This window comes from Moschus berezovskii, chromosome 15 (genome assembly GCF_049115385.1).
Source record: "Moschus berezovskii isolate FMDL1 chromosome 15, NW_MosBer_1.0, whole genome shotgun sequence".
Lineage (NCBI taxonomy): Eukaryota > Metazoa > Chordata > Mammalia > Artiodactyla > Moschidae > Moschus > Moschus berezovskii.
The window spans coordinates 18,262,066-18,278,052 of NC_142474.1; the positions used below are offsets into that span (position 1 = coordinate 18,262,066).

The window sequence follows — 15,987 nt, forward strand, 5'->3', positions numbered from 1 at the left end:
CAGAGCAGTTGCACAGCGAGAGAGAGGCCAGGCTAGGATGCAAACCAAGTTCTGACTGGTGACCGGCTCTTCTGGTCTCTGTGCTGCTGCTCCTTAGCTTGCCTGTCACACTTCCTCAGTGACAGCTGGACATGCCCATCTGTCTCAGTCAAAATCCATCTCTTAGTGGGTTGCAGACTAGACTGGGCCCTGCAGTCATGGTTGATCACAACGAGCTGCCACAGGATTAGCCAGAGACGGCCTCCATCAGTCACAGTCATGCGTGTCAGTCTCAGCCTGTCATGTCAGTTCCATTTCCTGCATGAAGAAGCTCAGCTCCCTCCACACCCTCCCCATTCCTGGTCTTGAGCGCTGAGCATCATGGTCTGTTTTCATGACAAGCTCCCTGTTCCAGCTGAACTCACCATCTTCTGAGACTCCAGGGCACTGAACTCTGGGCACAGGCACTGTAGATGGTAGCCCAGGAGTCCCACGTGGTGCATTGCATGTCCATTCAAATCAGGTTTCTCAACCTTGATACTATTGAGATTTGGAGCCAAATAATTCTTTGTTGTAGGGCAGCTGTCCTCTTGTGTTGTAGGATGTTTAGCAGCATCACTGGTTTCTACCCACTATATGTTAGTAGCATCCCTCAGTTGTGACAACCAAAAGTATTTCCAGACATTGCTAAATGTTCCCTGCATGACAAAATCACACATACCCCCGAGTTAAGAATCACTGATCTAAATGAATGAGCCACGCTATTCCTTAACAGCTCAGAGAATGACCCTGTATTTGTGGGATGGGAGAGAGAGACACAGATCCAGGGTGTGTGGGTACGCAGTGTTTACAAACGATGTCCTATTCCAGGATCCCAGGAATGACAGATAACTAAAGGAAACCTACAGGGAAAATACGGGGAAGGATTCACAATTGCTTCTGACAATGAGCAGGAGTTTGGAGATAGTAGAAGAATAGCTTTTCATAGCACAGCATTTTATATGATTAAATGAATTACTTTCAAAAAGAAAAGACATAGGACTTCCCGGTGGACCAGTGGTTAAGACTCCGAGCTCCTAATGCAGGGGGCATGAGTTCAATCCCTGATTGGGGAACTAAGATCCCACATACTGCCTAGTGTGGCCAAAAAACAAAGAAGAAAAGACGTGGTATTTAGTGTTTGAAATTATAGGGAAATGATCAGGATTTAAGTTTTTAAAAGTATTTAGAATGGTATGTACAAGGTGACTTCAACTCTGGTAAGATACTTATACATGAGAAAAGACTGGAAGAAATTGCACCAAATAGTTTGGCAGTGGTTGTTGCTTGTGAGATTTGGGATAATAATGGTGGTTTGGGGTGAGCTGTTTGGTGGAATTGAAGTGCTGGTATGTATATCTCAGGTAGCCCACAGGACGGGATTAAATTTTACATGGATGATGGTTTTCAAATTTTAGTATTTTTGCATTTATTTTTCTAGACTTCCTCTCTTTGGCAAGTGACCCTAGTTTTTCATTTGTGGATGTAATAGTTTCCTTTACAAATAATTCTGTTTTTGTTGTTGTTGTTGAGTCACTCAGTCATGTCCGACTCTTTGTGACCCCATGGACTGCAGCACGCCAGGCTCCCCTGTCCTATGCTATCTTCCAGAGTTTGCTCAGAGTCAATTTGACATCAACATTGGGACAGGTGGCATGTACGGGGACGTGGCAACATACACGAAGGGGATGAGCAAAGGCTGAAGTTGGGACTTGCTATGTACGTTATCCACTTGACTCCCAAGGAGGGACCTCCACACACCAAGCCCCTCTGTGTCCTGGGCCCACCTGCTTACTGATCCTGCTGCCTAGAATGCACTCACTCAAGTTCTTCACCTTACTGGATCTTTCTCTTCATTAAGCTCAAAAAGATGTCCTCAGGGAGGCCATCGCGGGCCACCTTATTTAAAGTGGTCTTCAGTGACCATCCCCTCCCCCGGTGCATTACCTTCCTGGTGCTGATCACCCTGGAATCGTCTTTGAGCCCTCGCCTGTTTTATTGTCAGTTTCTCCGCTAGCCTCTGGGCTCCTGGAGGGCAAGGGCTTTATCTTATTCATTGTTGTTCTCGTAAAACCAAGACCTGGTCCACGTTGGGATCTGCAGATATTTGAATGAAGGTGTTGTAGGTTGAATGAAAATGTTCCAGTTGGGATCTCTCCACCCCAGTTTTAGCCTTTCCCACAATGCCAACTTGTACTGGTAGCTAGGGTCAGAGAGAGATGCCAAAGCAGTTTGTGGTTCAGCATCAAACACATTTATTTCACTTTTATTGAGTATACAAGAACAGAGAGCACACGCACACAGCACGGAGCACTGAGGTGGGGGAGCGCGGGACGAGAGAGGAGAGGGCTGAGAGTAAAGGGCCAGGACAGCGTCGCAGTTGGTTAGGAAGGTGCTTCTTGGAAAAAAAAAAATTAGAGTGACGTTGCTCATGCAATTTCAGGCCAGTCTTGGAATGTGCTTACAGGATTCAAAAACTGAAACAGGTCTTGGCACTTCCTGTACCCTCAGATGGAAAAGATCCCAAGAAAGCAAAATAGGGGAAAACAAAGACTTACAGGCTGGCAGAGTGGACAAAGGCCACGGAGGGCATCTGCTTTTCCTGTTCCTTTTGCAAGTGGGGAAACTGAGGCCCCTGAAGCGAGGATAAGATGAGCTCAATGGCACGTGGTGAGTTAGAGGCTGAGCCAGGATGGCCACCCAGAACTCCTGACTGCCCTCCGGGACTTCTTCCACTATGCTACGTGGTCTCCTGGGTGGCGAGGTGGCACAGAAAGGATGTGAAATGGAAAATGGAAAAGTAGGTTGAAGACAGATAAGACGAACATCTATATTCCCTGTGAAGAGGAGGATGGGAAGGAAACAGCGCCCTAGATTTCAGCTTTGCAGCTCCCCTCCTCCCTGCTGGCAGATGCCTGCCTCTCTGTGGAAGGTCAGAGCATCTGTGGACTGGAGAGCTCCATAAACCCTGGCTGGCCCACAAACCAAGCCTGGTCACTTCTTCCCTATCCTGAAGCCACACACATAGGGTCTGTAGGCAGGTGCAGAATCCACAACAAATATTCTCCCTCTGAGGTATGTCCAGTGTGCTCAGGACGCCTGGTCCCTGCAAAGACAAGGATGCCTGAGCCAGATTCCAGATGGCCCAGAGGGCAGAGCCACTCCAGCTCTTGGCCCAGAAGAAGTGGGGGCTCTTAAGCTGAGGAGGACAGGGAGGAGGTTCTGTGGCTTCTGTGTAAGAGGAACCTGGTGAGCTTCCACTCCCGGGGGAGCTGGAGGGGGGTGTGGCTGACTGTGCCATCTGAGCCCCAGATGCAGGGCTCTCTCTGCCTCTCCCCATCCCATGGTTACCTACAGAGGCAAGCACTGTTCTGCCTCAGGTCAGCACCAGCTAAGCAGCGAAGCATATGTGTCACAGGGGAATGGATAAGCAAGCCTGGGCCCTTGGCAGGGCATCCGCAGATGTCTGATGATTGGAGAGAAGGTGGAAGTGCTCTCAGAGGGGCTGGAGATATAAGGTTGGCTCAGGGAGCTTCCCAGGTCCCTCTGCTCCTCCCCCCTCCCCCACACACTGTCTCCTTGAGCCTAACAATAGTGCCTGGCACAAGTAAGTACTCAGTAAATATTTGTTGAATTAATTTATCGACTGCTTTAGAAGCAAGATGGGGGAAGTGAAATGGGACTGAGAAATTAAAGGGCAAATGCCTTCAGAAGGGGCCTCACTGAGCTCAGGAAAGCAGCTTGTGTCTGGAAAGCCCACATGTGCCACAGGGCAATGCCAAGCTTTTGATGGGACCTTCTCCAAGGGCTCCTGTAGTCTCCAGGCCACTTCTGGGACTCTTAGGGCCCAGGATCAGAGAACAAATGTTGACTGAAGGGAAGGTCTCCAAAGCCAGGGTCTTATTTGCAGGTGGAGCCCCAGCAACACCTCCTGTCCATCTCAGCTTGTTTCAGGAGCCTCTGCGAGTCCAGTTTTGACCTGTCTGGGCCTGCCCTGTGTTCAGTCTCTACCATGGCTGCTTTGACCCAGGAAGAAGAGAACGATTCAGACAGAATACAGGAGTGGCCAAAAGAAAGAACTGAGCTGGGGACAGTCAGACAGCCAGGTGGAAGCCACCGTCTTCCGCGGCAGCTGGGGGCATCACCTCCCTTGGGATAGGAGTTAGCTGTCACACTGCGGTCAGGGAAAGGCATGACATGTGGCACAACAAAGAGACGACTGAGAACTGAGGCGAGCCTTCCAGGGAGGTAGGGGGACTGAGCGAGGGGATCTGTGCTGCAGAATCCTGAGCACGGACCAGGTCCCGGCTGCTACTGCCTGGGGGAGAAGGCATCTTGAACCACACCAATGTCACTTCCTTCTTGACAAACCCCTGCCTCTCCATATGGGGACCCCACCCCTCCCCACCAATCAACCAAGTACAAACACCACACACTGTATTTCTACACTGAACTGTCAGCTCCTACTGTGAGCGACCCACAGCCTGAGTCTGGGTCTCCTTGGCTGGGTTGGTTCGGTGAGATCTAGGAACCTTGAGAATACATCAATCACAGTCAGATAATTATAATTTTAAAATGTCAGCTTCATACTTACCAGCACTGTTTATTTTAATATTTGTTTCCGGTTATATGTAATATACATAACTTAAAAGCACATCCATACAAATCTCCTACAAGCGGCACCTTCATAATGAGAACCCATAAACATACAATGTCTACTTCACCTCCTGTGGCTTGGTTTCATGTTCGTGCTTTTCTTTTCTTTTTCTCATTTCCAGTGAGAGTCATCTGCGGTGGCCCTCGACAGGACCAGGACACAGAAGGTGAGGGGCGTGGAGTGAGGGAGAGGGAGGAGGGAACCCAGACAGAAAATGACAACAAGATGTGTGAGAGTTGAGGGGGAAAGGAGGTGGAAGAAAGGCAGGTGGATTTTGCAGCCCAGTGTCAAGACCCAAAAAATAAGAATCCAGTGTTCCTCCTCCTCCTTTCCGAATGGGGGATTTTTCTTTCTTGGAAAACAGTTGACGGGGGCGTGTCTTGCTGCTGCAGCTTCTCTAACTGGCTGCAAAAGTGTTTTCCTTTGCATTGGAGTGGGCAACAGATGCAGGAAAAGAAGAAATGGTAGGCTTGTCCACTGAAGGAAACGTGCAGACCCAGGCGGCACTGTACTTCTACAATCAGCGTGGTCTGGCTTGCCTTGGTTGTTCTGCAGGGCTTCAAAGTGGGGTGGGGTGGGGAGCAAGGGATTACTGTTGTCATAATATTTGTTTGTTTCCTGGAAAATCCCACCAATTCTTCAATTTGTCTGCAAAGGAAATGTAGGCGTTCAGATGTTGGTTGTTGCTGTCGGCCGAATGCTCGGCCAGCCCTGGCAGCAGTGCAAGGACGTGGTGTTTCCTGTATATATATCTATATCTATATATATCTATATATATATGCTTTTCCTTTCCCAGTCTCTTTCAGGGACAGTACGTCACAGCTGGGACGTCGGTGTTGAGTTGGAGAATCCAGGATGAAGGCCCCTTCTTTATGGTTCTCTGGCTTGGGTTGGACCAGAAACGCCAGCATCTTTTCACAGAGGTCAGGATTCCTGAAGCCAGAGGTCGGGGAGGGAGGGGCGGGGGGAGAGGAGAAGGGAGATGCAAAGGAAAGAAGAGGACAAGAAGAGTTAGTAACTTTTGTCATTCATCTTCAAATACATGGTTGTTTTCACTCTGTTTACCATGTGCCCCTGATTATGACCTAGGAAGACAGAGTGACTTATCGAAGCCCACACAGCTGGTGATAAAGTGGCCACTGACAACTGAATCCACCTTGCTGTTGTTCAGTCACTCAGTCGTACTCTTTGAGACCCCATGGACTGCAGGACACCAGGCTTTCCTGTCCTTCACTCTCTCTCGAGGCCACCTGTCTGACTCCAAAGTCCATGCATGTTTGCTGGGCTGTTTCCACGCAGGTAGGATCTTTCACTTGGGCAGAAAAATTTTCAAGTTACCTTGAAACTTTGTCCTTAGCTTTTCCCGAAAGCTAAGATCACACTTGTTTCATTTTGTCTTCCTATCTGCTCTCAGATCTAAAAAATATTTAGATGTGATGGCAGAGGTGTTTTTTTTTTTTCTTTTTGTCTTCCCTTTCTGTTTGCCATGGCCTGCTGTGTCCTGGAGGTTAGTTAAACCCCAGCCAGTAGTGTTTAAGTAAAGAAACTGGAATCTGGATCCCCACTCAAGTTTGACGCCAAAACTTGAGCGGTTAAGGGGTCTGGGCTCTGAAATCAGATAATCTGAAGTCGAACCCCACTGTGTGGTCTACTAACTCTGTCACCTTGGGCGAGTTTCCTAACCTCTTTAGACCTTGGTTGCTTCCTCCGTAAAATGGACAGAAGTTGTAGGGACGATTCAAGACAAGGATCAGCGTGAGTGCTGAGTAAATCCTGACTGTTCTTATCATTACTACTGCTGTTGTTAACTTAACCACATACTGTTCTGATCTCATTGAGGGCAAGGGCTGTCTCTTACTTATTGCTGTCTTTCCAGAGCCCAACACCATGCCTGACATATAGCAACTACCCAGAACTATTTAACAGGTGGCATATCATTCCTGTCCTTTACCACTTACATGGTCAAGTGCTAATGGAGTGGTAGACAGCTGGTCCTTCTTGGCTCATTTGATAGATGGGAAAACTGAGCCCAGAGGGTGCAAAGACTTAGCAAGTTGGTGGCAGAAACAAGACTAGAACCCAAGTCTCCTGCTTTGAAACAGGTCAATCCTGCCCCTGCCCTTCCCCATTTAATTAGAACTTTGAAAGCAAGAAAGCTCTGGGAGGTTGGGTGGGTGCCACCCTCTTGCTGGCTGTGTTTGGGATACAGATCTTGCCTGAAGGAGGTGGGCCAGTGGAGCAAAGACAGAGCCAAAGCCACACAGCTGGTCTGTGAGCTGCAGGGAGAGAAGACTGTGTGAGACAGGTGATTTCCACACTCACAGCAAGAACTTCAAGAAGGAAGAACTTCACAAGGAAGTCTACTGGAGCAGGGACAGGAGGAGGATTCAGGGAGGGGAGAGACAATGAAGACTGGCAAGACGGATGCCCACACAGAAACAGAAACTCGTGCAACAGGCTGGTGATAGAAGTGTAAAGTTTGACTTGCTCAGGGCTCTCATCAACCACTCAACATGACGAAACTGTAGGGACAAGGAAGCAAGTCCACATCGCCAAGCACCTTTGGTATGCGAGACCACACCCTTGTAAGTCACTGCTATGGACTCAACGTTTGTGTCCCCCCAAAATTCACAGGTTGAGGCCCCAACCCTCAAGAGGATGGTATTCAGAATCAGGGCCTTTAGGAGGTGCTCATAAACAGGATCCGGAGAAGGCAATGGCAAGCCACTCCAGTACTATTGCCTAGAAAATCCCATGGATGGAGGAGCCTGGTAGGCTGTAGTCCATGGGGTTGCTAAGGGTCGGACACGACTGAGCGACTTCATTTTCACTTTTTACTTTCACACATTGGAGAAGGAAATGGCAACCCACTCCAGTGTTCTTGCCTGGAGAGTCCCAGGGACGGGGGAGCCTGGTGGGCTTCCGTCTATGGGGTCACACAGAGTCGGACACGACTGAAGTGACTTAGCAGCAGCAGCAGCAGCATAAACAGGATGCGTGCTTTTGTAAGAAGAGACATGAGAAAGATGGCTTCTCTGCTCTCCACTGCATGAGGACACAGAGAAGATGGCTGTCTACAAACCAGAAGAGGGCCTTCACCAGGAACCAGATTGGCTGGCACCTTGACCTCGGACTTTCCAGCTCCCAGAACTGTGAGAAATTAAGTGTGTGTTGTTTAAGCCATCCAGTCTTCTGTTCTGTTACAGCAGCCTGTGCAGTCTCTAACACTCATAAATGTGGTTTTTTTACAGCAGTGCCAATGTATAGATTAACTCCATTTTGTAGATGAGGAAACTGAGGCCTGGGGTGGTTCCTCTGGACAAACTTGCTGGGTCCAAAGCTGGGTCTGTTCTTTCTACTCCATTCTGCTACTTTCTGAGAAGTTCTTCTTACAGTGCTGGCTTCACTTTAAGTTTTCTCATCAATTAATAGAGTACCTGCCTTAGAGTACTTCCCTGATGGTCCAGTGGTTAAAAATTTGCCTTCCAATGCAGGGAATGCACGTTCAATCCCTGGTCAGGGAACTAAGATCCCCCATGATCTAAGCTGGTGTGCCACAATTACTAAGCCTGCATGCCTCAACTAGAGAGAAGCTGAATGTCACAACTAAGACCCAACACAGCCAAATAATTTTTTTTTTAAAAAAGGGTTTTCTAATTCAGAGCAGATTTCCCCTCCAGAATTAGTGAGTCTGACTATATTAAGAGTCAGAGGTCGTTCCTACTTGGTGACAATTAATGGGAAGGAAGGTGGGCAGAAAAGGCAAGGGAGAAACTTCTGTCTCTCCAGGGCAACGTAACAAGGTGACCTTTACAGAAGAATCCAAAAGAGAGAGACACGGTGTGTGGTGACGTGTGGGACAATGGCAGCCAAGAAAGAAGTAAAGGGTGGGGGGAAGAGAAGGGAATGAGATGGCAAAGGGAGCACTGAGGTGGGCAGACGTGAAAGACCGCACGGAGTAGGCAGGATGTGGACGCTGGGATGAGAGCTGAGAGCACCGAATAGCCAGGGAACATGGGAAGGCAGGAGCCTGGGGGAACTGACTGGGATGCTTCTGGGAAAGACGAGGAGGAGTGAGACAGGGAATGGAGGAGATACAAGAACCTAGGGATGCAAATACATAGCCAGAGATTGTATATAACTGCAAGAGGGCTTGTCCTGTCTCTTCATTTTGCAAGTGAGCACACTGAGACCCCGATGGTCATGAAGCTAAGTCAGCAGGATGGATGGAACGGAGTCAGTGGCTCCTACACTTGGCTGCACACGGATTTCCTAAGGACCAACGTATAAATAAAGATTCCCAGGGGGTTTCCTTGTTGGTCCAGTGGTTAAGACTGGAGCATGCAATGCAAACAAGCAGCACATGTTCAATCCCTGGTCAGGAAAGTTACGCATACTGTGCAGCCAAATAAATAAAATAAAACTGAAAAAAAAAAAGATTCCCAGGTCCTAACCCAGCACTTCTCAGTCAGACTCTCTGATAGTAGTTCTCTAGTATCTGTGTTCCCGGGGTAATAACAGCCAGCTCAGCACCAGCTTGGCAAGTGAACTACGCTCTACCCCTCTGAGACCTGGGTAACAAAAAGCAACAATAACTGAGCAACTTTACATGAAAGTCTGAGGAAGGCAGGCTCTGCCCAGTGATCAGCTTATACGGCTTCTAGACCATCCCTGTCTGGGTCTTCCCTGGTGGTCCAATGGCTAAGACTCTGCACTCCCAATGCAGGGGGCCTGGGTTCATTCCCTGGTCAGGGAACTAGATCCCACATGCTGCAACTAAGAGCTCCCATGGCACAATGAACCCAGAATGAATAAATAAATTAAGCACACAAGTAAACCAGCACTCTCCAACAGAAATACGAGCCACAGATGGAATCGAAAATTTTTCAGATAATAGATATTCTAGACAATATTTTCTAAATGTTCTAGAAATTTATGGCTTTCTAAAATTTTCCAGCTATATTAGTAAAACTCTAATGTTTGAATTTACATCAAAAAGAGTAAAAAGAATCAGGTGAAATTAATTTTAATAATGTATTTTACTTAGCCCAATATATCCAAACATTATCACTTAACATGTAATCAATATAAAAATTATTGAACTATTTCATACTCTTTTTCTCCATACATAATCTTGAAAATTCAGTACGCATTTTACCCTTAAGGTACATCTCATTTCAGATTAGCCAGTTTCAAGTATTCAACAGCTTCATGTGGCTAGTGGCTCCTACACTGCACAGCACAGAAAATTATTTCCATCACTGTAGAAAGTTCTGTCGGACGGCACTGGTCTAGATCGGGGTTGGCAATGTTTCAGAGTGGCAGGAAAATACTTTCATGCCTTTTCTTGTGACATGAAGGGGGTGGTAATCAAAGGGTGTAAAAGAAACACTCTTGTGTCTTTCTAGAAAACACTGGTTTTCTTCATCAGGGAAGAGGACAAAAGGAGACCTGCTGCTTGTGTGGGCCTTTGAAATGGATTTATTTTCCAGTGAGGTATAATGTGCAAAGTCAGTCAAGAACAGAAATCTAAGCGTGGATCTTAACACATTTTTACATATGTACACATCCATGCAACCCTCCCAGTTCAAGACACTGACACTTCCAGCACCCTCGAAGGTTCCCTTATGGTTCTTCCCTGTCAGTGCCACTTCTCAGCAGGAATTGATATTCAGACTTTGAGCATGTGTAGTATGGCCAGTTTTTGAACTTCCTATGAATGGACCCATTTGTAAGGACTTTTTGTGTCTAACTTATTTCATTCAACTCAATTATTATAGATCTGATAAAATTCAGTAAATTTCTAGAGGGGCCTCACCAGCTTCCCCAAAGTTCAGGGGGGAGACCTGTCTGCTCCAGCACCATCTCCCTCCTGTTATTCACCAAAGCACTGATGGCCCAAGAGGAAAGAGTAAGGATTGAAGTCCCCGCAGATTCTGGCCCCAGGTGGCCTCAGAAGGGTTTCCAATCTAGCAAGACAGATGGGATGAAGGACTCTGGTCCTCATATTCCTCCTTGGCATCAACTCTACTTCAATTAAAAAAAAAAAATTAGGACTTCCCTGGTGGCACAGTGGATAAGAATCCGCCAGCCAGTGCAGGGGACACAGGTTCAATCCCTGGTCCAGGAAGATCCCACATGCCACGGAGCAACTAAGCCTGTGCACCACAGCTACTGAAGCCTGTGTGCCTAGAGTCCGTGCTCTGAGGCAAGAGAAGACCAGGCACTGTAGTGAACAGTAGCCTTCACTCTCCACGACTAGGGAAAGCCCACGCAAAGCAATGAAGACCCAGAGCAACCTAAATAAATATATTTTTTAAAGATAAAAAAATTTTATCTTTTTTCAACTGTAAAAGATAAAAATTTTCAACTATCTTTTTTCAACATTCAACTATACTTCAATTTATAAAAGTTTCCTTCTTGGCGACATCTAGTGACTGGTGATGGAGACAGAGAATTGGGGACAGGAATGTGACTGTGGGCTGGGTAGGACTTTTTCTGACTCCCAGCTTATAGGCAATGGGTCAGTGAGGTTTTGCTTATCTCTGTCTATCCCACCTTGGTATCCACCCATCCGATCTTCTCTTCCCTTTTCTCACCACTTCTGGATTTACTTTTCTGGGTCTGGAGCCTGAAACCCCAAAGAAACCAGTCTTCCTTCCCCTCTGTCCTCATATCAAATCTAGGGGAGCTGTTTCTTTCCTTTGAAGCCCAAATCAGGAAGCCTGGGGGGTGGTGATCAAAGCTGTGCTGGGGACCCAGCCTCTGGGTGGGTCCTCACATGGCAACGCCTCTCAGAGGACCTTGTTCTCTCCTCTGTCTGACAGCTACTGAGCCCCACGAGCCTCACCTGTGGCTTCTTGTCCCTCTCCTCCGGGGATGGGTCTGTTTCTCTGTAGACGACGGCTTTGGTTACCAGCATGTCAGGATGCTGCAGTTTGGCCTCCTTGATGGCCAAAGCCAGGGCCTGGAGGAAAAGAAGAGCAGGGTGAGGAGCCAGAGCACACTGAATTCGGGTGAGGCCACGGAGACCAGCGAGCCCCTCCAGCGCACAGCGAGGCCCCCACAGGTTCACGGGAGAGGGTGGAGCTCAGGTCTTCTGGCTCCTTCTGCCTCCCATTCAGTGTCCTTTCCTTGGGGGCTTCTCTGGACAGGGTCAGCAGGAAGTGGACATCTTCTCTGCTCACACACGCAGCTGTCCACGGCTAACCCAACGCAGGAGGGCCGGCGGCCTGAGCAGTGCCACTGGGACCCACGCTCCCATCCGCATACCTGGTCTTGATCAACGTCTTCGTCCCCGGTGATGATGATCCGCTTCTCGATTCTCGTCTCAGAAAACCCTCCTTTCACAGTCTGCAGAGGGAGAGGGAGGCAGGTTCAGCCTTGGGTCCGGCTGGGGCAGCAGCCTCGACAGGGAACACAGCCAAAGCACCCCTCAAGGGCAAGGCTGGAATCATCAGTCACCTTCTCTCCTGGCTCCCTCGATTTTTCCCTTTACTAGTTTTGGGACTTCAGACTGAACACCCTGCCTGGCTGCCACCGCTCCCCCAGCTACCAAGCTGCCCTCTCTAGCTCTTCCAAGCCGGGCTCGAATGCTGTGGCCCTCACCCTGGTGAGCGGTCCTTCCACTTTCCTGCCCTGGTACTTTCTGAGCGGCAAGTTCATATCTCTCATGGTTCTGGGCCTCTCCAGCTTGTGCTGACCTTGTGTGTGTGACCTGGCCTTGCTCACTAGGCTGGGGCTCTTGAGGGCAGGGGCTGTTATTTTTGTTCACCTCTGCATCCCCTCCTCCCCCATTCCCCTGCCCCACCTGGCCAGGACAGGTGCTAAAATGCGGATTTGTTGAATGAAACACATGAATGAAATGTGAATGGTGACAAAGTTCTCCTTTAAATGACTTCCAACGACACTAGAAGAGAAAATTGCATGGATGATGCTTATACATAAGCTTATAGCTGCCACTGTTTTCTGGAGGGGTGGGGCCTGGAAGCAAGCTCAGAAGATGGGGCAGGACCTAACTGCTTGGTATATTAAAGGTAGGTGGTGGCGGAGGGAAGGCCCAGCTGGAGTCAGGAGTGGACAGAGAGAAGAGACGGCTCCCAGGTGGCAGGGCCAGAAGAGACTTTCGAGCTGTATGCTGCGGGGTGTATGATGGAACCCCTTCCCATAAACCTTTCAGTCAAGTCATCCTTGCTCACTGATGCTTTTGGTAGGAATGGGTTCTTTCTGGGGACCGTGCTGTGTGGGAGGGGGCAGGGCTGGGACGGTCTTGCTTATTAAGGGCTAGTGCTGTCCTTCGATGCTTGAACAGAACCTCCCACTCAGCCTGGCTCCCTGGCCTCTCTCCTCCAGGACTGCATCTCTGCCCAAGGCTCCCTCCTGTTCTTCCTCCTGGCCACTCAGGCATGGACACAGTGGTCAGCCTGTCCTCAGCCCGCAGGCCCCATCCTGTAAGTCACTGCTGACCCACCGGGAAGGTCTCCCTCCTCCGGCCCCGCCCCCTTCCCCTCCTCTGGCCCCGCCCCTTCCCCTCCTCTGGCCCCGCCCCTTTCTCCTGGACCCCCTGCTCTGCCCCCTCCACTCCTAGTCTCTTCCACAACTCTCTTCTTTCTCCTATCTAGCTGCACATCCTGGTGGACCTCATCGCCTTTCCTTAAACCCCTTTTCACTGGGTTCCTTCCCACTTTAAAAACCTTGATGGCTTTCCGTGGCTCTGAGACTCAGACCCTCTGTTGTCACCCTTGTCCTGGGATTTCTCTTTCTTGTCTCTGTTCTGCGTCCCCCTCCCTCCGTTCAGCCTAATTTCTCACAGTTCCACCCCTACATGCTGCTGCTTCCTGGCAGAGACGTCGTATCTTGTTTCTTCGTGTGCATTGCTTGCAGCCCCTCCAGCAGTCCCTCGCACAAAGGTAGCGTAAGGGTGACACTCACTAACATTTGCTCAGAGAATGAATAAGCGAACACACGGTTTCTGCTCCCATCTTCCACGTGGCTTAGAATGTCTGCCTCCTCCCTCAAGAGTCCTCCTGGCTTTCCAAGACCCTGCGCAAACCCCACCGTTTCCAGAAGCCCCTTCCTCACTCTTGGAGCCTTCCTTAAATCGCTCCCCGCTAAATCCCTCTGGCACTTAAGCTCCATAAGGCACAAACACTACGGTTCACAATGTCTTCCAAGGAGACAGTCCCATCCCCCCAGCCTGGCCGTCAACAATGAAGGGCAGGTCGGTGCCTATGATGCTTAGCACGGAACGAAGTGCACAGCACTCCAGAAACACTGCAGTCTTCTCTATCCGCATCACAAGGCAGAGCTGTGGCGAGCCTCCGAGCCCCACGGCCAGGCTGGGGGCACACGCGGTCCTGCTGCTGCTACTCACTTTGGTAACATGGGTGGTGGTAGAGGTGGAGAGGGTTTCCGCGGTGGCGCCGTAGGTGCTGGTGAGGACATCTTTCCCGATGATCTGCAGAATATAACCACCGCCACCCCACCCCAGGGGTCAGGTGAGGACGCTGGGGTCTGCAGGATGGGGAGGGGGCGGGGCCAACCAAGGGAGACGTGGGGAAGGGGGTGGTTCCATGAAGGTGAAGTCTGGAAGCCAAGATGCTTAGAGTCACGGAGTCTAAGAACTCAGGAATACTGGAGTCTTCAGAACGCTAGACCCAGGAAATTCTCAAACCCTGGAATCTAAGATTCCTAGAACTTGAGATTCCTAAGGTCTCGAATCCTAACAAGACCCTAGAATTTAAGAATCCTGGCCTTTGAGGAGGATGAACAGAGGGATCCCAAGGCAGGAACAGAGCCCTCCTCATCCCCCATCCTGTCAGGGTGGGGAAGACACTCTTTCTGGGACTAGATGATGAAGACGACAGATCTGGAGAATGGAAGCACTGCCAGAGACCTCTCAATGACAGACTCGGGCTACTGAGGATGGAGCAGGTCCAGAGTCCACGCCTCTGGACTCCTAGTCCATAACTCCTCCTGGTCAGTAAGGAGAGAAGATGCCAAAGAGCTGTGACATTACAGGCATCACCAAGGGGAGGGACCAGTTCATCCCACTCCGCCACTGCCCTACTTGTACGCGGGGGGTGGTGGGGAGGGCAATGGATGAGACCCTGGCCAGGGAGCCCTGTGGGCATCCGAATGTGATGCTGTTTCCTAGTGCTGTCCTTAAAGGGGCAGCCTCCCAGGCTCCACGCCGCACTTGCCTTGGGCCACCTGTGGACTTGCGTCCACATGCTCTGTGTTGAGTCCCCTAGCCTGAGCTGGCCCTGCCCACTTACCGGAGAAAGAGAACGGATTTCCGTGGCCACCGTCTGTGGGCCTGGGATCATGGCAGCTGCCCCCTTCCCGGACTTGAGACTGTTCTCCTGGGGAAACAATAGTGCTCAGATGGCCAGGTCTCAGGTGGGCGGGCCCCCAGGATGGCCGGAGCACGTGACCATGGAGCTCTCCCAGCCACAAGGTTGAATAGTGACATTAGAGGCAGAGAGCTGAAGGCATCATTCAGTTCAGTCTGCTCCTGTTCATCCCTTGCTCGCTCACTCAGCACACACGCTTACACACTTACACACCCACTCATTCAACAGATATTTACTGAATGCCTGGCTTGGGACACTGTGGTGAACAAGACTCAAGACTCAATGTTCTCCCTGGAAGTACTAACAAAGCAGTAGAGACATCCAGGCCCTGCCATGTTCCAGCCATGTGACCTGGGGCAGACCCACTTCCACTCTCCAAGTCTCCTACATAAAAGGACCCTGCAGTATACAGGTTCACCAGTGGCAACAAACATCCCACTCCAGTGGGAGATGTTGATAATGAGGTGCAGGTGGGGGGTTGTGTATGTGCTGGGGGGCAAGGGGTCTAGGAGAAATCTCTAGACCTTCCTCTCAAGTTTGCTGTGAAATTAAAATTGCTCTAAAAGAATAAAGTCTTAAAAATTTTTTTAAAAGGGAGACCCCTGTCCCAGTTGCACAGAGACATTATGAAACCGACAGAGGATGAAAGGGCTTTGCAAACAGCAATCTGTCAGGTAAATACAGGAGTACAGGCTGGTACTAACAAAATGATGACTATTGCTTTCTGAGTACTCACGAGGTGCTAGGTATTGTGCTAAGGTTGCATGGTCTCATTTAAGCCTCTGAACCACCTAGGAAATTGTTTTAATATTCCTGTTTTACAGATGAGAAACTTGAAGGTCAGGGAATGTTAAGTGGCTTGTTCAAGCCCCCGTGCAAGTGAGTGACAGAGCCTGGATTTAGATCCAAGTTGGTCAGACTCCAGATTCAACACACACCTTCTGCCATGCCCCTCTG

General features: G+C 49.6%; 1 protein-coding gene across 9 annotated transcripts in view; it reads right to left on the minus strand.

Annotated features, from left to right (window-relative positions):
* Positions 1-1,966: 1,966 nt before the first annotated feature.
* Positions 1,967-15,987, minus strand: part of EPB41L1 (erythrocyte membrane protein band 4.1 like 1) — a 142,560-nt gene continuing 128,539 nt past the window's right edge. For 5 of the 9 annotated variants that reach the window (XM_055436704.2, XM_055436685.2, XM_055436711.2 and 2 more), the window contains 5 exons: positions 14,953-15,039; positions 14,049-14,132; positions 11,948-12,028; positions 11,526-11,642; positions 2,233-5,608 (listed from right to left, as the gene is read on the minus strand). In XM_055436704.2, the coding sequence (XP_055292679.1) occupies positions 5,600-5,608; positions 11,526-11,642; positions 11,948-12,028; positions 14,049-14,132; positions 14,953-15,039 (378 nt within the window). In that variant the 3' untranslated portion in view covers positions 2,233-5,599. Of the gene's footprint in view, positions 5,609-11,525; positions 11,643-11,947; positions 12,029-14,048; positions 14,133-14,952; positions 15,040-15,987 lie in introns of all 9 variants that reach the window. The other 4 variants (XM_088843818.1, XM_055436677.2, XM_055436693.2 and 1 more) reach the window with 2 other exon arrangements.